Raw genomic sequence first — 26,097 nt, forward strand, 5'->3', positions numbered from 1 at the left:
TAGGAAGCAGCATCCCCCCATTCTTAGCAAGTGTTTTATTAATGAATGGAATATGAAAGGAGAAAAGCTAGTTAGTATTTCATAAATGTACCTTATAGTAAGAAGCCCTTGTATGTAGTGTGATCTGTACTGGTGGTGTACTGACTGGTTAATTGACCTTAAGTTTGGTATCCTTAAAAATGACATGTGCCTTTGAACGTTTAATCTCCTTTATAATGTATGTGTTAATTCTGTGACCTTGGTTTTGTTTTCCAAGAAAGGCTTTATTGGGGCCCATATTACAGTGGGGGAGTGAGAACAAAGAACAAGTTCCCTTGCTTGCTCATTCCTTGAGTTGGGGGTGAGCTTGTTCCTTATATGGGTTGAGGGTAAGGGTATGCAGGGTTCGGGCCGGAGGGGTGGCCCAGTGTTCTGCCCACCACTCTGGTAGTGTTGAGTGCAGGGGCATGCTCAGTACCCTGCTTTTGCTCCAGGCTCTTCAAAAGAGGCAGTTGGGTTTTTTGGTCTCTTTGTATCTTTTGTCCAGAGTTTGTGCCAACTGCATATGCATGCAGTTATTTTTAGTCCCATATAGTTCCCTTGTATTTTGTTGCTAGAGGAGAGGTTTGTCCAGGTGCAAGCATTGCAGCACTGCAGAGAAGGCTCCCAGGTCCCAGGCTGTCCCATTCCCCCCGAGAGACTCTACACCCTTATTCTTAAGGGGGAAGGGGCTGAAGGTTTCTTCCTTGAAGTGTCTTCCTGGGATTGCAGACCTTAGCCTGGCTTAGAGGTGTAGCAGTCCCTGGTTGACTGTTCCCGAGGACCTGCAGGGACCAGGGCCACCAGTGACCTTTGTCTTTGTAAAACTTCTAGTGTTAGCCTGGTGATGAGAAGTCTACATTATTTTTCTTTGCTAAAGCATGCCTCTCTTTTATCTTCAAAATTTCAGCTTCGGTTTCTTTAAAGTGGAGAGAGAACTTAAGATATATGCGGAGTGTTCTGAATATAGCATTCTGCCTTGTCTTTTATGTATATCTCACAATTCTTTAGTGACTCATCTTGATAGAAACTTAATTTTCATAGAATTTCTATATATTCACATTGTATCCATTTATAGAGTATTTAAATTGCATAATTACAGTATAATTGGTATGAGTACATTTGGTCACAAACACAGCTGACTCTTGCTAAGTACACAGCCTGACTGCTGGGAGCAGAAGAGTACAGGGGGGTTAGAGTAGTCTGCTGGCTCAGAGCTGAGTATCTTGAGTGCTTATGGTGTGTGTTACAGATGGAAAGGAGAGGGTCTGAGATTGTCCATTTGGGCACTTGAAGTCAGAGAAGAGCTTTCATTGGCATGTTTTGGGGCTTTTACTCAAAGCTTATAGATGTTTACCTTGTATAAGGTATACATTATATACATTATGTATAAGGTTATATATTAACTGTATAGTTAATATTGCTCACTACTTTCCAAGTCATTACTTCAACAAATCTTAATTTGGAGAGAGAGAAAGATACAGTGCCAGCCCTTCATGGGTTTAATGTGTTGTTGTAGAGATGACATGCATAGTGTATTGTGGGAGGCCCTGTATTGAGCAGGAGGGGAAGAACTTTCAGGAGCACATGACGCTTGTGTCTAACTTGTGTCCGAATCTTGGAGAACAGTCAGTGTTAGGCAGGAGGTGTTTGGGAGGAGAAAATGTTATGTAGCAGGTAGTTTCGGTACAGGGTGTGTGCAAAGGCGTGGATATGTGGACAGATATGGTGTAATTGTTATTACTGTAGCGAACACTGTGTGCCCCCAGCAGCAGGATGCTAGAACATTTACATTGTACACATTTCATGCTGTCCATGTTTGAAAGAAAGTATAAATGTTGAGAAAGAAGCCAAATCACGCTAGACCCCTGAAGCCACAGTTTATCCTGAAATGAGTCTTTGGAGTGTCTTAAGCAGAAGAGTGATGTCTTGAGATCTGATTTAGAAAAATTTCCCACTGGAAGCATTGGGAGGAAGGAGTAAAATTGCAGTCAAGGATACCAGGTAGGAGTTATCTGAAATAATCCAGATGAGATGCTACGGAGGGCCCAGATTACAGTTTATGAGCGCTGTGAGCAAAGGGAACCGCTGAATTCAGGAAGTAGAACCGACAGGCCGCAGGGACAGAGCACCTGGCGAGGTTGAGGGCAGGGACAGTCTGTCGTGACCTCTAGGTGTGCAAGATAGCTTGAGTCCAGAGTGGTGAACTGAGGAGAAGTCTTTCTGTGTGTGACTCCTCTAGGGCATGCTATTTATTGTTTGCTTTCCTATTTGAAGAGAATACCTGTTTCTTATTCCTGATTTCAGTACATAACCTTTTGAAACTCTAGGAGGCCATGGAATGTAGATATGAAAAATAATTTTGGAATTGAATTGAAATCTTAACATTGTGTTTAACTCTCTTTAATGCTTGAAATGTTATAAAATTGCAAGCTTGAGTAAAAAATTGACATCAGAGAATAAGACGGAAACACTGTCTTTAAAAATTTCCAACTTTTTTGTGTAGTTTCTTTCTTAAATGTTTTATCTTCTGAATAACTGACATCTTGATTCACAGAATGACTCAGTATCATAACAGACAAGATGCCAATTCTCTTAGGATAGATTCTCTAAGTGGTTGGTAGTATAATAGAGGTTATGATACAGACCTTGATAACTTACTGCAAATTAGGCTCTGTCATTTGAATGACATTCTCCTTTTTCAAAGATGATGAAGACATTTTTATATGTATGTAAAAATAAATTGGGGTCATGACTTCTATGCTGCATGCTTTGTAGCATGTCATTACTTTGGAAACATCAGTAAAATGCTAGGTGACATAATCGTTCTCTTGTCTTTGTCTTCTTCCTTACCCTTCTCTTTCATCTTCAGTTCAGTTCAGTTCAGTCACTCAGTCGTGTCTGACTGTTCTCGACCCCATGGACTGCAGCACCCCAGGCTTCCCTGTCCATCACCAACTCCTGGAGCTTGCTGAAACTCATGTCCGTCGAGTCAGTGATGCCATCCAACCATCTCATCCTCTGTTGTCCCCTTCTCCTGCCTTCAATCTTTCCTAGCATGAAGGTTTTTTCCAATGAGTCAGCTCTCTTTCATCTTTCCAATTAGCAAACCTTGTCTCCTGTGCTTCTGACATATATGTCCCACACCCTTCCCTCTCCTTTAATCTAAACCAAATCTCATCATAAATACACTCCTCACACTAGTCGTTATGCTTGCGTCCTTGACTTCCATGCCACCTTCCTGAATCCCTTCTCTTTATAGAAACTGATATCATCTTTTAAAACTATAAGTCATGTTCTGCTTGAAGCCCTCTACTCCAAGTGCTTTCCAGTGCACTTGGAGTAAAATCCCATCTCAAGTATTACCTCTTCAGAGAGTCCTCCTTATGGAAAAATGAATGAATACTGTGGGAACTTAGGAGGGAGCAGTTGATTCTGACTTAGAGGGCTCCAGAAAGACTTAACAGAAGGAATGGTATTTGGTCCAGGTCTTGAGTAGACTTTTGTTAAACGAAATTATGTACTGAATAAGAATTTAAATAAATAGTGGCTCTGTGTGCCTAGGCTCTGCAGATTCATGCTTTGACAGGTAATGATTACTTTGAAAGTAAATCACTGTTTTCAAAGAGTTGGCTGTATTTATTGTAACTTCAGTAAATAGCATATACAAGAGCCAAGGGATCCTTAGTCGGCTTAAATACCAGGAACCATTTCATTCATGGGTACCTGTAAAAATAGATTCAGGCCGACCTTTTTGTATCATCATATATACCTGTTCAGGATATTTGAGTACATTCAGAAACAAATTTTGACAAAGCCACAAAATTTGCTTGTAGTGTCATGGTTTTTACACTAAAAAAAAAAAAAGAGCTGTTTTTAGCCTTCTAAGGCCATATATCATTTTAAAAAGCCAAAATTAACATCAGGAAGATAAAGTATAGCCAATTACATATACCAATTGCATTTGGTCATAAAATAGAATTTATTGATAACTAATTTTAGTACCTGATCATCCCAGAAGTACAGCTTAGTAATTAACTAATTTAATCTTTTGTGTACTTCCTTTACTGATTCAGAATGTTGAAGACTTTGACTAGGTGTTCATTTTGAGGCTTACTTATTAGAATAATAAGTGTAAAGATTAATTTTTGTCTTTTTTGCTGTGCTTGTTTAGGTCTTCATTTTCTTTTTTTTCCTACCTTTTTGACTCTTCAGTAGCTATGATTCTTAAATATCTTCCTTCCAAATTACTTTTCTCTGAAAAACTGCACATACTGAATTTGCAAAGTTTTATCATCTCAGAAATTCACTCATTGACTTTCTCATCTAAAAATCCTCCTGAAGTTGGAAATTCCTACCAGAAGAACGTCTAAGCAGACCAGTTCTTGCTCTTGTGCTTATATATATAGATATGATATGTGTGTGTGTATATATACATATATATATACACACACCAATGTATATATAGGCAGTTCTGTTTTGACTTAGGCCAGTCATATAGTCATACTTGTAAAGCAGGCTTATAATAGAAGTATTTCACTGGGCTGGGGAGAAATGAAAAAAAAAAAAGGACAATGTAGAAAATTGTACAGAAAGCTAGTTATTATACTCCAGAGTATTACATTGTATTTATTTTGAGATTTTTAAGTTCCAAAATATCTTCATATTAGTAAGTTATGGTGGTTCCTTCCCCTCTTCTGAAATCTCCTGCCTGTCAAGTAGGCCAAATATTGTCGACCTGTTCTGTATTGATTCATCTAGTTGGTTTGTGAAGTTTATGAGTCTATGAAATCCAAAATTGGGTACCACTAGCTTATTTTGTGCACACCTGTAATTGGGGTTGATACATTGGGTGGTTTTCTTCTCAGGTCAACAATGAGTTCTCTTAGTTTTTGATACCAGCTGGGTGTCCAACAATTCAGCTGAATACAAACACTGACTCTCTGAAGTTAGTAGGTTAAGGGCTCATTCCCACAAGACTGCCCCACTTTAGACCTGACTACTGTTGACTGGGAAAAAAAAATGCAGTGTGACAGTAGTGAGTTAAGTTTTACTGAGGCCAATTGAGAACTGTAGCCCAGAAAACGGCCTCTCAGAAAGCTCTGAGGAACTGTTCTGAAGAGATAAGGGGGAGGTCAGTGTATGTGAGATTTTGGTGAAGGAGGATCAATCAAGCACAGGTTTTCTCAGAGGCTTGCTGCTAGTCACGAGAAGGTTGCTGCTAGTCACGAGGAGCAGATGTCTCCGTTAATGATTTTAGTGCTTTTCTAGATATGAGAAGATGCAAGAAATCGGGCTCATCTGAAGGCCTGTTCTGCCAGTTTTTCCCAGAGCACAGAGCGCCTCATTGCTGATCTCCACCCTGAACTCCTTTCAGGGTGTATTGAATGTCAGCGATTGCAGTGGCTAGTGGCTTCATTCTTTTTTTTTTTTTTAAAGAACAGACTAAATCTTTAATGGATTTCAAATACAAAAAATTAAAGACGTGTTACAAAAGTCAAATATAATATTGTTAACCATACTGTATCATTTTAATATTAACACAGAAAAGTATTTGAATTAATCATGAAAAGTAAAAAAGACTTATTTAGGGGAAAAAAAAAATCTCCCTCAAATAATCCTGCCTCTTTTTATAACTTTGAGATCTTTACTTACTTGCTTGCTTAGTTGCTTGAGGGCAAGGACCATCAAAAACTGACGGTAAGTTTGGTTTAAAAGCATTTGTTTTGTCTTCATTTCCTTAGTGGCTTCATTCTTGTAGAACCAGATAGCAGGTAACAGTGTTTAGTTGGCACTGCTAGTCAGGTACTTGGGTTACTCCCTACTTATGCCCAGCAGCCTACAAATTCAGGGGTTGCCACGACTCCCCTTCAGGCTCAGTAATTTGTTAGATTGACTCCCAGAGCTCAGAAAAGTGTTTTACTTGCCATTCCTGATTTAGCATAAAGGACACAGCTCAGCCTGATGAAAGAGATGCATAGGGCAAGGTATGGAGGGCTTCTTCCAAGCTCTCTCCAGGTATGCTATCCCAGCTAGAACCTCTGTGTGAGCTTCTTTGGGTGTGTTTATGGAAATTTCATCATGGATATGTGATGGCTAATTCATTGGCCATTGCCGAGTGAGACCAGTCTTTGGCACTTCTCCCCTCCCCAGAGGTGGGGAAGGACCAGGACTGAAAATTTCTACACTCTGATCATGGCTTGCTATTTCTGGTACCCAGCCCCCATCTGAAAGCCTAGAGTCAGTCATCTTATTAGCGTACCAAAGATACTGCTTGGGAGATGCCAAGGGGGTTAGGAGTTCTGTTCTAGGAACCAGACAAAGACCAAGTATTTTTTTTTTTATTATACCATAGGATTTGTGTCTCTAGTGAGGAGAGGTCCTCAGGAATGTGTGTGGAAGGAATGGAAAGATTTGACTTGGTCAGTAAGGTCCCACTGGACAGTGCCATTCTCTTTCTTGGCTGGGCCTTGATGTGGCTTCTCTGAGGACTGGATGCCTGCTAGAACTCAGGGTTGTCTGGGGCTAACTCATGTCTTTACAGCTTGATACATAACCTGAGTGGCTCTGACTACATCTCCAGTAACATCTCAGCTCTTACCCGCTTCTTATCTTGTTCCCTTTAATCTTGGTTTCTCTTTGTGCTTCTTGTTTTGTTGAGTGTCAGATTTGTATCCTTAATCTCATAATGAAGATGTCTTTTCATCTTCATTATAAAACATCAACTAGTATTTGCATTTTTGGGCTTTTCTTGGCTACTTTGATATGTTCGTTTAGAGATTAATAGCTATTCAGTTAACTATGAGGGTATGATTACACCACCAGCCTTATGGCAGAAAGCGAAGAAAAACTAAAGAGCCTCTTGATGAAAGTGAAAGAGGAGAATGAAGAAGTTGGCTTAAAACTCAACGTTCAGAAAACTAAGATCATGGTATCCAGTCCCATCACTTTGTGGCAAATAGATGGGGAAACAATGGAAACAGTGAGAGACTTGATTTTCTTGGGCACTAAAATCACTGCAGATGGTGCTTGCAGCCATGAAATCAAAAGACACTTGTTCCTTGGAAGAAAAGCCATGAGCAACCTAGGCAGTATATTAAAAAGCAGAGACATTACTTTGCCATCAAAGGTCCATCTAGTTAAAGCTGTGGTTTTTCCAATAGTCATGTATGGATGTGAGAGTTGGACTGTAAAGAAAGCTGAGCACGGAAGAATTGATGCTTTTAAACTGTGATGTTGGAGAAGACTCTTGAGAGTCCCTTGGACTGCAAGGAGATCCAGCCAGTCCATCCTAAAGGAGATCAGTCCTGGGTGTTCATTGGAGGGACTGATGTTGAAGTTGAAACTCCAATACTCTGGCCACCTGATGAGAAGAGCTGACTCATTTGAAAAGACCCTGATGCTGGGAAGGATTGAGGGCAGGAGAAGGGGACAACAGAGGATGAGATGGTTGGATGGCATCACCGACACAATGGACATGGGTTTGGGTGGACTCTGGGAGTTGGTGATGGACAGGGAGGCCTGGCGTGCTGCAGTTCATGGGGTCGCAAAGAGTCGGACCTGACTGACTGAACTGAACTGAACTGAATTGTGTGTCCAAAAATATAGTGAAAACTGGAAAATACTGTTCTATATTAATTTACAGATGGGTTTATTGAATTGTTGTTCACTCGAGTTAGTAAATTTATTTCTTGGATTGTATGCTATAAAAGGCACTTTGCCTTAGCTTGTTTCTTTCTAAAGGGTTATGTAAATTTTGTCACTTAACAAGTATTTTTATTGTGAGTGATGAAGAGATTTCAACTGCTGTGCTGACAAAGACTCTTTAATCAAGCTTTTAAAAATAATTCAGGCTTTAGTCATTGCCTCATTTTTACTCCCAGAACTATTTTACAAAAAAAAATTCAGTATAGCATAAAAATTTAGACAGTACCACTGGGTTTATTTCAGTGTTTGTACTGCATAGATGTTATTACCAGTTATTTTGGTGAGATTTCGTTAATGGAAAATTATGAACAGTTTTAACACTACCGTTGTGAGTGGTTTTATTGCTCAGTGCTGTGACCTCTTTAGGTCTCCTGTGATCCTTCTATCATCGAATCACAGAAGTCTAGCAAAGCACATACTGTTGAGAGATGGGCCAGAAGGGAGGGATGAAAGTGACTTTTTGTTTCCCAGGATATTGGGGAAGAACCCACATGATTTACTTTGAGGCTGAAATTTGTGTAATGAGCAATGCTTTCTTTAAAGATAGGGTTGGGTAAGCTACTTAGCATCTCCATTAACAACTACTTAAATGTCAGGTGAATCTATGAAAATTGTGAAAATTGAGTCATTTTAATTAGGTTAATAGTCATCATGGAGTTAACATACCTGTTTTCTTCTGTTCAATTTTTGTATTTTATTTTTAAGAAGTCAACTATGGTATAAAGTAAAATTCCAACTAATCTTTTTTGCCCAGTAGTATTTTGAAATATTTGAAATATGAAATTATTGCTTAATATGTAACTAAGATCATCCCTACAACAACAGCAACAAAATCTCATTCTCACTTGGTAACAATAATTGAGATGAAGCTGAGGTTTAAAAATTCTATCATAGAGTTGGTCTTTTTTTCCTTAACATCTATTTGTGAAGGTTAGAGTTGAAAATCTAGAAGAATGCTTAGAAATCATCTCATTTTATTGTTTCATTTTTAAGTGAAGAAATTTGAGACATAGGATGTTATCTTATCTGAATGGAGTCAGGGGCTCCGTCACAGTGCTAGTGACGATCCATGGATCACTAGTGCCCCTCCATATCTCACGGGACAGATGGAGCCTAGCAGAATTCGTTATATAGACCTTGAAGCAAGCCTGATGATAAAAGTAATTTTTCCAGTAAAGATGGGTAATCAAAAACAGTTCACCAATAGTATAAATGTATATATGCACACACAGATGATGGTTAATTTATACTTGTAGTTATATTCTGTTTAATGAATATATTAGATTTATTGATAGAAGAAAATTTTTTTTTATTGTTTATATAATATACAATCTCCTTTGTGGATCCTGATTCCCGCCTTCTGCTTCCTCACTACACTTCATTTTTTGGTCTGTCTTCCCCATTAGAGTCTACTCATAAGAGCAGGAAAGCCTCTGCCTTATTCACTGTCGTCATTTCTAGCACCCAGTAAAGCACTGATTGTTGACCGACTGCTTCATTAGATAACTATTTTATATGGCCTTATGGGAAACTTAGCATATTTAAGTACCTTAAAAGTTTGCTTTTTTTTTTCCTTTTCCCAGTGAACAGAGTATCTGTCAGGCAAGAGCTGCTGTGATGGTTTACGATGATGCCAACAAAAAGTGGGTGCCAGCCGGTGGTTCAACTGGGTTCAGCAGAGTTCATATATATCACCATACAGGCAACAACACATTCAGAGTGGTGGGCAGGAAGATTCAGGACCATCAGGTAAGGATTTGTTAATTCTTAAAGTTATCTAGTATTACAAAAGGACTTGATATATTCAGTAAAATAAAGTCATATTATGTAGCCAAAAGAGTCTGTATGGGAAAAACTGGGTATAGCTTTGCCATTCTACCCTCTCCATCTTTTTAAAGCTTGAATTTAGGTGACAGTTTAGAACGAATTGTTCAGAAATATAAATCTGAGTTTTTCAATTATGATATTCACTAAATCCTCTGGCCTTCAAACTAGCTAGGTTTGAGAATCTAAAGTAAATTTAAGACAAGCTAAAATGTGAAATATCACTTAAGTAGCAGATTATGCTTAAGGAATTCATTTCCCACCAAAGGTATGGGGTATGGGACTATAGGAAGGAGTTCAAAATTTAAGTAGTTTCATAAAGTATTGTTAAGTTCATATGTGATAGAAAAATTGTATTAAGGTTGCTGGAATAGTTAGGCTTTTGTAATTCATGTCTGGCATGACAACTAAGCTTTTGCTAATTCCCTGCTCTGGATTTCTTAGAAAGGTGACTGGATTATCTGATTACTTGATTTCTGGGGCCTTTCCAGATCAGGAGCCAGTAGACAGTGCAAAATGGAGATAGTGTTTTACTAGCATTAAATATATACTAATAGCAATGAGGACTTTTATAAAGAACAGATTTACGAAATACTTTTGGCTGTGCTAAGCTGGTAAAATCAGCCAGTGTTAAACATGTGGGGGGTGGGGGGGGTGGAAATGAAACAGATTACCAGCTGAGTTATTAGAGAAAGATAGTTCCCTGAATATCCACTGGGAAACAGGCTGGTGTAGTGTGTGGTGAGATGCTGTGACAGCCCTGTATTTGGGGATGGAAATTATAAACTGGTAATATCTGGGGACTTAGATTTGGTATTTGTGTTGTACAGATTGTGGCCTTTGAAATGCTGGGCCTCGAAACTGGTATCAAAATTTCAAAACTGCCTAAAGCTGAGCCTTTTCAAGAGGCTGCACACCATAAAAAGAAGACTAAGAAAATCTTCCTAACCAGCACTGGTAGGCAGAGGAGTTTGTCTGAGCTAGTTTAGGAGCTCCTCTGAAAAATGGAAGCCTCCAGCTTCATTTACACATCTCCAGCCGAGAAATTAACCAATCCTGGTTGCGGGCCAGTGAAACCCCTACGGCACCTGGCAAAAACAAATATATTGCTCCCCAGGAGAGGAACTTTCCGAGACCTGAATCAGTTGGCAGAAAGAGCAGTTCACTGAACTGAGCAAGTTTCCCTATGAGTACTGACTGTCCTAGCCTGCTGCTCTCTGCCCTCTGAGGCCCCCTTCTCTCCCCGTGCCTCCACCCCCACTCTATCCTTCTTCTCCCGCCCCTCTCTCCTTTTGCTGTGTGCGCTTCTTGCTCAGCCTTCCTCTGGTTTCCCCAGTCTCTGTACCAAGAACCCTTGCTGCTCAGTGGGTATCCAGACTGTCCTGTCTGTCTCTCCAGCAGACTGTCTCAAGAGTGAGTTGGGCCAGAGACTGACTGAATACTCCCTAAGATGCTGCTACAAAGTAAAAATGGGAACTGGACAGCTAGCACTTTATGGAAGTTATTGAACATTTTAAACACATTGCACGCTAGTAGCTGTAAAATAAATTTTTGGTGAATTCAGTGTATTGGTCATTTGATATCCTGATGAATAAACCTAAACATATCTAAATGTTGGTGAAAAAGAAGATGAGTATTTAAAAATAATTGGATCAAATCATTTTGTACCCTTGAATATGTTATATATCAGTTACATCTCAGTTGAAAACAGATGATTAGAAATCTATGTAAAGATGAAATGCCTACATTTTTATTCATAAGAGAAGTTAACTATCCTATGATTTCCAGTTTTGAAAAGTGGGGTGTTTCTTAAAATGTCAGAAATTTAAAAATACACTGCTATAAATAATTTGTGACACTAAGATGAAATCATTATGAAGATTAGAAAATGTTCAAAAGTAAAAAAAAAAAAACAAAAACAGGAAACAACAAAACCCTGGATCTAAGTGACAAGATATGACACATAGGAACCTGTGGGATGTCTAAGCTGTCCTCAGACAGACAGTCCCTCCCCCACTCTGCCTGTTTGTTCTCTGTATGTGTGACTCTGTTTGTTTTGTTATGTTTGTTCATTTGTTTTGTTTCACATACCACATATAGGTGAAACCTTAAGAGCATTTGTCTTTGTCTGACTTACTTCATTTAGCATAATATCCTCTAGGTAGATGGGCAAATCTTAATGGCATATAATAAGCAAACTCAAAGAAAGCAGAAGGGAATACTAAAAATAAAACAAAATAAATAAGAAATAGAAATTAATAACACAGAAACTGTTTCCCTGAATAAATTGACAGAATCAAACCCCCAAAAAGTTACAAATAAAACATCATTAGGGTTGGAAAGAGATGTCACTGTAGTTACAGTAAGGAAATAAATCATAAGATAATATTATGAACAACTTTACACCAATAAGTGGGCCATTTTGTAGAAAAATATATATTAAAATTAATTAAATTAAAATTGAAAATTAATTAAAATATATATTAAAATTAATTAAATATTAATATAAAATATATTTTTACCAATCACAAAATACATCAGTAGTTAATGATCTACCCCATATATTTTTTAAAAAGGACAGCGTCCAGAGCATTTATAAACAAAATTAAAAATCTTTATTACCTGTTTTATGTAAACTGATCTAGAAAAGCTTATTTTGGGACTTCCTTGGCAGTCAGTGGTTAAAACGCCACCTTCCAGTGCAGGCGTGCTGGTTCAGTCCTTGGTCCGGAAGTCAAGATACCATATGCCTAGTGGTCGAAAAACCAAAACATGAAACAGAAGCAATATTGTAACAAATTTAATAAAGACTGTAAAATGACCCATGTTGAAAAAGAAATCTTAAGAGTACTTTATGAGGCTAGTGTAATTTTGATGTCTAAGACACAGAACCGTTTCAGAGAGGAAAATTAAAAACACATTTCAGTTATTAACATTGATGAAAGAGATGAAAGACAGAGATTAAAAGAGATGAAAGTCCTCAATAAGATAATAGCAGGCCAAATGTAACAATGTATATTGGAGGAGAGGGTGGGGAGAAGATCACCTCTTAACCAAAGAGGATTTCTTTCTATCTCAGTAATGTAAAGGTAGTTTAACATTAGTAGCCTATTAATTTGGTAGGAGAAAACCTAGAAGAAAAAGTGTTTTCAGGAAAAACACTGATAAAATCCTTACAGAATAATGCTCAGCATGTTTGGCATAAAAATGAGTTTTCTTAAGCTGTTAAGAATGAATAATGTAAACATCCAGCAGACATCTACAAGACAGTTCAGTGTTGAAAGGATTTCCATTAAACTCAGGAATAAATTTGAGGATTTCAGCTTTAGTCATTTTCATTTTCTCTTGCAGAGGTGGTAATCTAGTAATATAAAGATAAAGAAATAGAAACTATAAGGATTGAAAAGGAAGAAAAAGAGCTTGACCTTATTCATTGATGATATAATTGTCTATGTAAAAAAATGCCAATATCTGCAGATAAAATATTAGAACTAATAAAATTGTTCAGCCAGGTTGTTGGATATAAGATGAATATATAAAAATCAGTAGCATTTTTTTATAACTAGCAATAAACACTTTGAAAATATAATTTTATACAGATACTACTTAAAGTAACAGCAGTGATAAAATACCTAAGAATAAATCTCATAAATACTTGGTTTCATTCCAGAGTACCTTTTTTCATTGCATAATGGTTATCAGTCTGTTTTAAGGGGGAACATATTATAATTTATTAAATAATGTCTAAGAGCCCATTAAAAAATTAACCACAGTTTATTTGTAAAATTGAATATGTACAAATCATATATATATGAAAAGCTGCCATTTTTCTCCTTAATACTTCAGTACTTACTGTGTTCTAGGGGCTGTGCTTAGGTTTTATATAGGTAATAAATTCCTGACGTTGGAAGAACAATGCAGTAAAGAATGGGGATGTTACACATGTAAAGAAAGCACAGTTAGTTATTTCAGTTATGATCACTAAATCATTGTGTAGCTAGGGCATAAAAGAATGATCAGTTTGTTGAGAAGATGGGGGAAAAGGTTGTGATGACTTCATAGACAAGATAAGCTGATGAGCCATGTCAGAAAGAAGCATAGATGTTTATTGCACAGTTTAATCTGTTACGATCAGGCTAAAAATGGATGGGTGTATGCAGGGTGGAAATCACTAATCTAGATTCAAGCTCCTTGGGTCTGCTGTAGTAGAATTTTGAAGAAGTTCATACCCAATAGCATCCTTAGTGAACAGTGACTGTTAAATGAAGGTGTATGTGTCCCTCTTTACTTTTAAACCTTTTTAAGATTATATAGCATTGTCTATCCTTGAAAGATAAGAACTGAATGAAATAATTTGTTCACAGTTTAATTTCACAGTAAAGTTTCTGTGAAAAAACTGAGCTAATGATTTAGGTAGTATAATTTTGATTCTAGTAATATTTTCCTCAACTTTTTCTAATAGTCTGTCACTGAAGAGTTGAAAAGTAAACGTAACTATCTTTTTTGTCTGCCCTTATAACCTATTTGTCAGGCAGGATATAGATTGCCTTAAAATTTGGTTCATAGTTTTCTTGTGGTATTAAATTCTAGTAGCTAAGGATTTGTAACCCTCTCCCACTCTCAGTATGTATAGAAATTAAATGGTAAGACATGACCGTAATTTTTAAGTTGTAGTAAAAATAACATAAAATTTACTATTTTAATAAATTTTAAGTATACGGTTCAGTTCAGTTCAGTCTCTCAGTCGGGTCCAACTCTTTGCAACCCCATGAACTGCAGCACGCCAGGCCTCCCCTGTCCATCACCAACTCCCGGAGTCTACCCAAACCCATGTCCATTGTGTCAGTGATGCCATCCAACCATCTCATCCTCTGTCGTTCCCCTTCTTCTCCTGCCCCCAATCCTTCCTGGCATCAGGTTCTTTTCCAGTGAGTCAGCTCTTCTCATCAGGTGGCCAAAGTATTGGAGTTTCAACTTCAGCATCAGTCCTTCCAATGAACACCCAGGACTGATCTCCTTTAGGATGGACTGGTTGGATCTCCTTGCAGTCCAAGGGACTCTCAAGAGTCTTCTCCAACACCACAGTTCAAAAGCATCAATTCTTTGGCACTCAGCTTTCTTTATAGTCCAACTCTCACATCCATACATGACCACTGGAAAAACCATAGCCTTGACTAGACTGACCTTTGTTGACAAAGTAATGTCTCTGCTTTTTAATATGCTGTTTAGGTTGGTCATAAGTTTCCTTCCAAGGAGTAAGTGTCTTATAATTTCATTCAGGGACATTAAATATATTCACACTGCCGTGCTGCAACCATCACTACTATTCATCTCTGGACTATTTCATCCAGACTGAAACTCTGAACCCTTTAAACAATAATTTCACATTTCCTTCCCCCATAACCCCTGGCAACCTCCATTCTCCATTGTTTTGCAAATTTTGTTATTCTGGGTATTTCAAATAATTGGAATCATACAATATTTTTTCCTTTATATCTAGCTTATTTCACTTATCTTTAAGTGGTCATCATATTTTAAAAATAATGTCATGTTTGGATATTGGTGGATGAGGTAATTTAGATAAAGCCTCTCTCTGTGAACCAAAATAATTGGACGGAATATTTAAAAGAAAAAAGTCTTATTTGGAGAGCTTACATGACAGTGAAGAGTTATGGATCCATGACTTAAAAGAAGGAATCAGAGAAGTGAGCCTAGCTTGGAAGCAGTTTTTACCCAGAAGCACATAGTAGTTTTGAAAGAGGAACCTGAATAGCTGAACAGAACTTTTGGCAGACTCCCGGGACTAGGAGAACAAAGACTGTAAGTCAGATCTGCTAATGAGGGGAGGTTGTCTTGGTAATCACACAGGTTGTGATTTGGGACCCAGAAGCCCCATACCCTGGGGAAGAAGTGTGACTCTAAGTAGACTGGCCTTTAGAAGAACTGATACCCAGCCTCTGATCAGTTTTGGTTTGAGGTAATTTGAAATTGTTAGTTTCCCTAGCTGCTTGCCAGAAACAAATGTAAATCTTCCCTGGAAAAATGTAGCATCATTTTAGGCCTCAAAATTTCCATAGCGTTATCCATAGTCAGTGTCTGGCATTCAGTCAAAATAAACAGCAAAAGAGGAGACAAGAGAACAGTAAGAGGACAGACCTACTGGGAATCCAGTTAATGGGATTGTCAGAAACTGACTTTAAAATGACTATGCTTAAAAAAAAAAAATGCTTAATGTATTCAAGGAAATAAAAGACTAAATTGAGAATTTCAGTAGAAAAAGAGCTGAATGGAAATGTTGGGATTGAAAAATAGAATAGCTGGTATTAGTAGCTCAGTGATGAGATTATAACAAATTAGAAGCTACTGAAAAAAATTAGTAAACTGAAATACAGATCAGAAGGAAATATTCATTCTGAAGCTGTGATGTTTGGAGAGAGAAAATTATGGACATGTGAAAAAGCGTTTAAGAGACATAGGAAATACAGTAAAAAAGTGTAAGGTATACCCTTACCTTATTGGCCTCTCAGAATAGAGGAGGGAATGCGGCAGGAGCAGTAATTGAAGACAAAATAGTGAACACAAATTTTCAGAAATGGTGAAAGGATATCACCTTAGAAATGCTGTAAACCGTAAGTGGATAAGTACAAAGAAAATCACTTATGAACATACCATATTAAAATCACTGTATACTAAATTCAAGTTGAAGTTCTTTAGTTTGATCCATGAGAAAAATACAGCTTTAAAAAGCAGTAATAAACTGTCAACTGACTTCTCAGTAGAAACAACGAAAGTTAGAAGGCAAAGAATAAAAGAAAATAAATGACCAGTTAAGTCCCATACCTAATAGTCTTCAATACTGAAAGTGAAATAAAGGTATTATCTTGAGAAACCAAAATGGAATATTCATTGTCAGGAGATCTGCTTTGAATGAAATTCTGAAGGGTGATCTTTAAGATCAGAAATGGTCCCAACAGAAGCTTGGAGAGGACAGAGGAATAAGAAGCAACAAAAAAAGTGTAAATATTGGGTAAATCTTAAATGACATCAACTGTATAAGACTACTAATAATGTTTTATGGGATTTAAAATATAAATGGAATTAAAAATACCTGATAAAAATAGTGTAGAATTCTTAGGATGGGCACTGGGGAAAAGGGAGTTTTATTTGAGATGAGGTATTATAAGTCTGTGTATTGTTGAGGTGAAGACAAAAATATTGCTTCCTGTGTGTCTTTGATAAGTTTAAGATGTCTGTTTCAGTCTCTGGGGCAACCACTGAACAACAGTGAAAACATTGTGTAACTAGCAAGCTAATAGGACAATAGTAAAGAACTCTAAAAGAAGATATGATAGATTTAGACCCAAATTTATATATAACTTACATTAAGTGTTAATGGATTAAACACTACAATTAAAAACAGAGACTGGTGAATTGGATGAATAATATGAAATTGATAGTAAGTATAAAATTATAGCTGCACACAAAGGACTGAGAACAGCCAAAGCAATATTGAGCAGCTGCAAAGTAGGAGGACACACTAGTGGCTATCCAGACTTCCTATAAAGTTATAATAATTAAGTCACTGTGATGTTGGCTCAAAGATAGGCATACTGACCAGTAGAACAAAATAGAGCCATCTAGACACTTAGTTTATGAAAAAGGTAGCCTGCAGCAGGCTGATAGGTACTGCTGGATCAATTGGACAGCCATAGTGGAACAAAAAGGAAAGCTGAACCTTACTTCATATTGTAGGCATAAATCAATTCCAGTTGAATTAGAGATGTAAATATGAAGGTTAATACAGTAAAGCTTCTATAAATTAACATGGAATAATATTTTTATCACTTTTATCACATGTGAGAAGCATTTGTTAAACGAATTTCAAAAAGCATTGACTATATAAAGGAAAAGATTGTGTATTTGGACTGAATAAAACCTAAGAACTTCTGTTCATCAAAAGACACCATTAAGAGAGTGAAAAGGCAAGTCACAGAATGATAGTAGATGTTTGTAACACACAACCAACAGTGGGATCATCCAGAATATATAAAGGACTCTCAATAGATCAATTAAAAAAAAGATGGGCAACTCAGTTAAAAAGCGGGCAAGGGATTTAATTTAAGCTTGTATTCATAGAAGATCTCCAGATAGCCATTAAAATACAAAAAAGTGCTACATCTCAATGGTAATAAGGGAACTACTACCTAGAACCTCAGTGATGTAGTATTTACACCCAGCAGAATCGCTAAACTTTAAACTGACGATACCAGTTCTAACGATGCACTGTATGTGTGGTTGTGCAAGCCGTTGTATACTGCATTGGGAGTGAAAATCGATGGGACCAATTTGGAAAGCTACCTGGAGTTTTCTGCTGAAGTTGAGCATATGTTTGGCTTGTGGCAGTTCCACTTCTAGGTGTATGCCCATCAGAAATGTGTGCAGTAAACCACAGTTACATACAATGAATGGATGCTTCTCATAAATAATTTTGAGAGAAGGGCAAAGTACAGTATACAGTGCGTAACTCCTTTCACATAAAGCCTCAAACCTACAGAGCTATTTGTTGGCTTTGGGAGGGGGTTTCTGATGTTAATGTCCTAGTTTTTGATCAGGGTTTGGCTGTGTAGGAGCAATCACTAAGATAAATACTTATGTTTCATATGCTTTCTGAATTTATAAAACTTCAATAAACATGTTCACATATATTTAATGAGGGATATGGATTTTCTTTTGTTTTGCTGATTTACTCTTTTAAGGCCAGAGACATGTAACTATCAGACAGCCTAATATCTATCAGGCTGTTAACTTCTGAAAACTGATTTTACTCCAGATACTGGTTTTAACCATTTTTTCTTTTTTTGCTGAGGTTGGTCAGGAGCAGGTTTGAATGAGCATGTCCAGTCAGGATGTTGACTTTGCTGATTTTGCCAATTATTAGCTTAACTTTATAAAGAATTACTGTCTTTTAGGTTGTGATAAATTGTGCCATTCCTAAAGGATTGAAGTACAATCAAGCTACACAGACCTTCCACCAATGGCGGGACGCTAGACAGGTGTATGGTCTCAACTTTGGCAGTAAAGAAGATGCCAATGTCTTCGCAAGTGCCATGATGCATGCCTTAGAAGTGTTGAATTCACAGGAAACAGGTAGGGTGTCCACGGGTTACCTGTTTTCTTGAACTGAAGTGCTGTGTATATATTAAACCAAGTCTTTCCTGACCAACTTTTAAATCATATATATATGTATTAATATTTGAAGTGATTCTTGAACTTCTTTTGTTTTCTACAAAAATGTGAACTTTTGTTTGTTGATGATGAACATTTACTCTAGAAGGATACTCTTATGAGACTGGTTAGTAGTTAGTAATTTTTTAGTGTTCTCATTTGAAGTTATTTAATTTGTTTATTGTGATCTAGAACCTTAACTTTCATTGCAAGGACATGAGACTCAGAGATAAACTGTGGACTGAATATGCATATTTGTCATCATCTTATTTTTTATGATGAAACACATGTTTTCTGAAACATGTTTTTTAAGCCACTGCTGAATCCATGAATTTCAAGGTCTAGGACTAGGTCTCCTTCCTAGTAGATAAAAATTCCATTCTAAAACTTGTTTAAAGATTTTCAGCGTGCCCTCCGGTGGTGCAAGCTGTGAATTGCATGTTCTCTGACACTGCATGGTGGTCAGAAAGGTGTGTAGAAATAATTCACTTACACACAGGATTTGAAAGTGTATATATGTCAGAGGTGAGCTCTATTTTTATTTTGACTTAAAAAAATAGGGAAGAAATGCCAGTTTGTGATTACCTCTTTGGGGAGATAGATTTAATAATCAGAAAATTAAGGTTATAATAAAGCAAACATGTATGATTACTCTTGCTTGCCTTTGTGTATTTAGTAGCAATCTTATTGATATAAGCATGCCATAAATAAGGTTTGTTTATATATCTTATGAGGAAGGACTTACATAGTTACATTAAAATTCAATATTTTGTTGAAAGTACAGAATTTCAAAACCTGTTATAGATAATTTAAATTTTATTTATACCTTGCCCTATTCTAAAAATGATTGAAGCATCTAGCCTCTGAGTTAGTCCATTTCAGATGTGATTTTCAGGGCAAGAAGAAACTTTGGAATCTTGCTGAAACTACCTTATTACACCTATAGGTGGTTTATATTAGATTTTATTTTGAGGAAATTAATGTCTCTATAAATAATTTGTACATAACTCTCTTATCTATTTTGAGAAAATAAATCACTAGAACTTCTAGTCTGTCACTAAGTCTAGAAAGTAGCAGAGGAAAATCTGCGTATTTGTACAGACTTGTATGTACATTGTCTAGGTCACTGTACTTTGCTTTCAGGCATCAGTATTTTATCAGCATTCTCTTGTAGGTATAGAATTGCATTTCTGTTACTTAGTTTTACCATAAGGAAGCAACTCTAATTGTTGGTCTTAATATTTTATTGAATAGATCAATTACATAATAAATAATTAAAGAGCCAAACTTTAGGGAGCATATGTGTGACAATAACGTTTAGCTTCTCCATGTTTGGAACAGTCTTGCATTATTTTTATTTCTGAACTTTTCAAAAGCATGTCCACTGATACTAAGAATTGAATGTTACTAATTTAAAGTGGTTAACATTATTATTCATCTTATCATCAGTTTTTTTAACCAATTGGAAAAGGTTGTTTTTATCAGTGTATAGTCATATAGTTTGTCTTCAAAATGCAGATGCTAATTAATGATTTTTTTCTTTTGATCTTGATCTTTTGATATTAATGAGTCTTAATGTGGAGAGACTCAATTACATTGTCTATTGTAAAGTAATTTCCATGTTATAGGAAGTTTAGTACATGAGAAGATCGCCCACCATCTCCTTAGCTATGCAAACATTTTGGTAAAGCAGAAAAATTGAATAGATTTCTCTCAGATAAGTTTGGAGCTTATTCTCTTCTCTGTCACAATTTCAACTTAGAAATCATGGCCTGAGGCAAGAGAGAGAGTGGTGGAAGAAATTGGTCCATTAGCCACCTCCTTGCATCATGGCCCCAGTCACTGGCAAGGAAGCTTTTGGTTCTGTGGCTTTTTCATCAGAGAAGGCAAAGCACATGAAATGTTTTTTATAGTCTGACTTACTTAGAAAATGACCATTTTCGTACATTAGTATAGTTAAACACTGTCTCCAATTTTTGGTAGCAATAATTGGCTTGGCATTGGAGGCATAAGGCGCTTCCCTGGTGGCTCAGCTGGTAAAGAATCTGCCTGCAATACGGGAGACCTGGGTTCGATCCCTGGGTTGGGAAGATCCCCTGGAGAAAGGAAAGGCTACCCACTCCAGTATTCTGGCCTGGAAAATTCCATGGACTGTATGTATAGTCCATGGAGTTGCAGAGAGTCGGACACGACTGAGCGAGTTTCAGTGGAGGCATAGAGGATTTAGATGCTGTGAATCTGAAGTGTCCTCAGGAAAGGATATAAACTTTTCTGTAGATCTCAGAAATAGCATCGGTAAGAACTCTGCCCCCAGTGTTAATTTTGTGAGTCCCTGCTATCCACATAAACAAACATACCCAATAATGTCACCTCTCATCATGAACATGTCGTCCCCTTCCACAGCTGTTTGCTTTGGATTCATAGCCAGTTCCTTGCTAAAACCATCTATTCTCTTCCTGCCAAAACCAAGTTGGGAACAGGTAACTTGCATGTCCCCTCCCTAAGTAAACAATATACCTTGTAAATCTCTGATCAGAAGCAAAAGAAACAAACTATTCATAAAGGTAAAGTACCTGTAGCTACTAGTCTGTTTTTACTTAGTGTCTTTCCACTTTTTAAAACCAGTTTTTCATATTGAATGCTTCTGGATTTTCTGTTTATTAGGTTTAATGTATTATTCATTGAATATTCGCTAGTCCTTTTTAGTGGTGTTCAGGCTTTTTAAAGTCATGGTCACCTTTGTACAAAAAAAATCATTTTTAGATGCTTAGTGCATAGACAGACCAATGCCCCCCATCCGCACCCCCCCGCCCCCAGGGGGGAAAAAAAAAGAAACCTGCAGAGGTTCTCTGATTAATGTGGGAATTGGGAGCCTGTGACCATGGGGACACCCATGTGGTTCCCTCAAGCAGGATTTGGAAATTACTAACTCATCTTTTCTGCCAAAATAAAAAATCACAATTCTCCCTTCCTCTTTTCTTTGCCCCTCCACGTCTCTAAATCCTCAAAAAAAATGTTCAAATTAAGGGAAAAAGACAGCCTTTTCTATAGCTAGTCATGCTGACCTTTACAAGGTGCTCTGTGTGCATGTTTAATATTTCCATTTCTTTTATGAAAGGAGTGGGTGGCAGGAATGTTTTCCTTTATTTTGTTTTTAACTTAGTGTGCAATTATCTAATATACTGGAAAGTACAGAAGGTGCTAAATACAGTGAGTTATATTTGGAATGTAAGAAACAAGTCACATGTTCTAACATTTTTGAAAGAGTTGAGTTTAGTGCTTTCTTTTATACCAAAAGCTAGTTTATCAGTTTCCTTTGCCTAATAGAAATGGACTCACTTAAGTACATTCAAAATGTGTTATCTAGCCTGGTATTTTTTATTTCTTTATTATTTATCAAGTATATTTGTAGCAGTTTTGCAGGTAATAGTCATGGATTATATAAAATATGAAGTCAGTCTTTTTTGTGATCAGTAGATGTAAACTTCCACAGTCTATTTCATTTTGAAAAAGGTTTAAGTCATTTGAAAAAAAGATAATTCTTAAAATCCATTTTTAATAAAGGGAAATCATATTGGTTTATTATTATTCTACTCCTTTTGTTCTGCTGAACCAAGATTAAGCATACCTTTATAAGAGGAAAACCTTAAAATATTTTACCATTGACTAAGACTGCTTTTGCTGGATTTTATTTTGTGTCTGTTGAAAGCAAGAATATAGTCAAAGATAACCTCCTGTAGGAAATTTTCCTTAGAACTTATAGTTAAATATTTATGAAGACTGAGATTCCATTCATTTTTTTAATTGGTAATTTGGTCTGATAAACCTTACAGTATGTGCATTTGTATGAGTTTTATCTCAGCACTTTAAAAAATCTTTTTCAGATATGTTTCAGAATTAACTGGACTTAAAATATCTCAAAACGTTTCTAGAAATACTTTTTATGTTTATAGTGGCACTTTTATTTTTCAGACATCCAGATTGCCATTATTCATGGGACCAATATTACGGTTATGTCACAAAAACCCATCAAACACGTTTTGAGCATAGGTCCTGTGCTGGGTACTGGGAGTGATGCTAACATGATAAGGCCTATCCCCTGCCTTCTAGGATTTCACAGCAAAATTAGAGTACAGTTTGTGACATGTGAATGAAGTATACAGAAGAAAATTCTAGGGTAAAGGGAAGTTTTGAAGAGAAGATGATGTTTGAGCTGTCTTTTGAAGAATAAATAGATGGTAGAAGAACATTCTGGATAGGCTTGGAGGCATGAGAGCCTGGCGCAGTTGGGAAACAAGCAAGCAATGTGGTGGGCTTGGGCCGGAGGGTTTCTATCTATCTGGGAGGGAAGTCACAAGAAATGAGACTGGGAAGGGCCTTGTGTTCCTGCTGGGCAGTGTGCAGTTCAGGATACTGGTTGGTGATGCGGTCTCTGAAGGGTGCTGAATAAATACTTCAGGACAAAAGTGATGGATTGGTAAGCATGTGTTTGTAGGCATGGAGATGAGTTTCAGATGCTGTTGTGATAATACCAGTGAGAATGATGAGGCCTGAAATGGCAGTATAAAAAGGGAAAGGAGCAGAGTAAAGAGGAGGTGACAAACTTTTAGTGCCGACCTTGCCTGTGCATTGTTTTAGGCCTTCTACTTATGTCCTCATTTAGGCCTTAGAGCAGTTCTGAGGCAGGAGTAATAATCTGTTTTTAGTCACCAGTTTTTTGGCCGGTCCTAATTGGGCACGTTTATTACCGATAATCTATATAACAACACTACAGAGTTGCTGGTATTAAGCTTGTTTTAGACATGAGGTTGGGGCTTACAAAAGGACTGGCCCAAGAGCCCACAACAAGACAAATGGCCATTTGTACCCTGATTTAGTTTTAGCATTCACCCTTTTTCTGCTGTGTCCGTGAGATGTAATGGATAGGTCAGGAAGAAGAGGGTGCTGTTCTCACAGTCACCAGATTGTGTCGTTTGGGGCAGTCAGGGAAAATGGATTCTAAAGGTGATCTTGGGTGTAGTACTTCCCACTTCTAACTTTTCCTTAATCAACGGTCTTACCAGAGAAGTAACATTGTGAAACATAGAACTGTAGCTCCTAGTCAGGATTAAATGAGTAACAGGTTTGGAGGTTGTGTGGGTGGAACAGCCTTTTTCTGGTGCTTTCTTCTCTAACTTACCTCTTCACACCCTTCCACATTGATAAATTCACAATCTCTATAAAAACATGAGGTTAGTCTATCAGTACTGTCACCCACAGTTTCTGATTAAGAAGACTGATACAGAGAGGTGGGACTTTCCTGAGGTCATATATACCTAGAAAGGAAGGCTCAACAGGGATTGGATTTTACTGACCTTCAGGAGATTTCATTTCTCTGCTTTTCCACTCAAGATCTTCAAAGCATATTTTAAAAGGCTTTTGAGGGATGTCCGTTTAAGCTGAGAAAATCAGAAAGAGAAAAACTTTCATTTAATTTTTGTTCCATGGTTTTTTTAAGGGGTAAAATTTTATGGTCTTTCATTTTTGATTTAGTGGAAAGAACTTAGAGTTGGAGGTGAAAGACTCCAATTTTGACTCCTTCCCTGGTGGCAGGTTGCTTTCTCTAAAGCTGTTCCCTTCTATGAGGAAACATATAGAAGGATCCTTGTAAAAGGATCATGAGAATACCTGTGTTAGTGTATCCTAGGGATTAATTGAGGTAAAGACATTAGTATTTTTAAACTATAGGATGTTATTTTTTTAATGCTAATATTAAAAAATACACAGAAAATTCTACTGTTTTGGATTAATTTACTTAGAGAAATAAACGTGGTAGACAGACTTTGAAGTTTTCTCCAACCTCTTCGTCTTTACTGCCTGGTAAAGATATACCATGTTATGTTTCCCCATAGAAAATCAGTTAATTTATCCATCATTTGATACATACATGGCAGGGGAAAGTTAGACTCAAACCTTGTCCTCAAGGATTCTTCTGCTCTTGCAGGAGAGGTAAGACACAATCTTAATCCTAAAGAGGGAGTTGTCTGGTAGGTACAGATAAAATCCTTTTGAGTGTTAACAATGAGATGGATTTTTGAACTGATTTTGAAAGATAAGGTAAAAGAGGGACAGAAGGGGAAAAGCACATCCATCCGGCCCAGGAAGTAGTGTAGGGGTACAAAAGTGGAAAAATGAGCATGTTTGCAGAACAGGAGTTATTTGATTGGCCTCAGAGCGAGCAAAGTCAGAAAGATAGGTCTGACCAAGAAGGGCTTTTGAGAGCTGTGGGTGATAGAGCTTGAGTGTACGTTTTTGAGCAAATGGGATGATGTGAACAAAGCTGTACTTCAGAAGGCCAGCAGTGGTTTGATAAGGGAGCTGCTGGAAATGGAGACAAGCCTTAAGTTGCTGAGTAAAGGCAGAAATAGTAGGAGTAGAGGAGGAAATTCCAGTTGGAGAGGGATCACGGTGATAGAATCAGGTGGGTTTAAACAGGAAATCAATATTGTATGAGTACTTCCTCCCCTTATTCAACTTTTCCTTTGAAAAAAGAATTCTGGCTGCAGATTTTCACATGAAAGCAAGAGAAATCTCTGGGAGAGTATCATATCTGTTTGCTGATAGTGTGGTACCTAAAATAATTTCTACTTATGAAAAAAATCAGTAGTTTGGGAGAAGGAGGTGAAAAATGAAAATGCTGTTCAGTGTGAGTTTGAATTTTTGCTGTGAACTGGAGTCCAGGTTTTAGAAAGAATGGTACATGGACACAGATTTGTCTTTAAATAGCTTTTAGAGAGCAAATATATTAAGCCCACATTTTAGTGATTTATTAACAGTTCGCATCTATGTTATATATGAATGTCCTTTCCTTTGGGAGATAATTCTGTTTGAGTTAGAACAATGGTTTTCAACTTGTTTTAGAACTAATACAAAACAACTGATACACTTTTGAGATAATTTTCTTTTAGAAAGCTAAATAAACAATGTACATCATACATTCCAGTGATAGAGTTATACCTCCTAAGTCAGATATTAAATTTTTTGTTGGGGACTAAAATTTGCCAGCTCTTTGTAGGGATGCTTATCTGAAACCAATCAGAAGTTCTAATTAGCTGTTGTTGGCACTTTGAAGAATTTCTGGATCCTTGTGATTGTGCCACGATGCTGATAAGCAACATTAAATAGTCCCAGTACCTGAATTGAGCTCAACCAATTATGTATCTTTGCTTACTTAAGAAAGAACAAAGATTAATGATAAATACAGTTCCTTTGGACGAGCTCACTGTAAGTATCAAGTCCAAGGGTGTTAGCTAAAATAATAAAAGGGTTTCTAGCTGTTGAAAA

General features: G+C 37.1%; 1 protein-coding gene across 14 annotated transcripts in view; it reads left to right on the forward strand.

The window, feature by feature from the left end:
- ENAH (ENAH actin regulator) overlaps positions 1 to 26,097 on the forward strand; it is a 175,782-nt gene that overhangs the window by 89,078 nt on the left and 60,607 nt on the right. For all 14 annotated transcript variants that reach the window (XM_070474441.1, XM_070474444.1, XM_070474439.1 and 11 more), the window contains 2 exons: positions 9,309 to 9,474; positions 18,519 to 18,696. In XM_070474441.1, coding sequence (XP_070330542.1) covers positions 9,309 to 9,474; positions 18,519 to 18,696 — 344 coding nt within the window. The remainder of the gene's footprint in view (positions 1 to 9,308; positions 9,475 to 18,518; positions 18,697 to 26,097) is intronic.

This window comes from Odocoileus virginianus, chromosome 11 (genome assembly GCF_023699985.2).
Source record: "Odocoileus virginianus isolate 20LAN1187 ecotype Illinois chromosome 11, Ovbor_1.2, whole genome shotgun sequence".
NCBI classification, from domain to species: domain Eukaryota; kingdom Metazoa; phylum Chordata; class Mammalia; order Artiodactyla; family Cervidae; genus Odocoileus; species Odocoileus virginianus.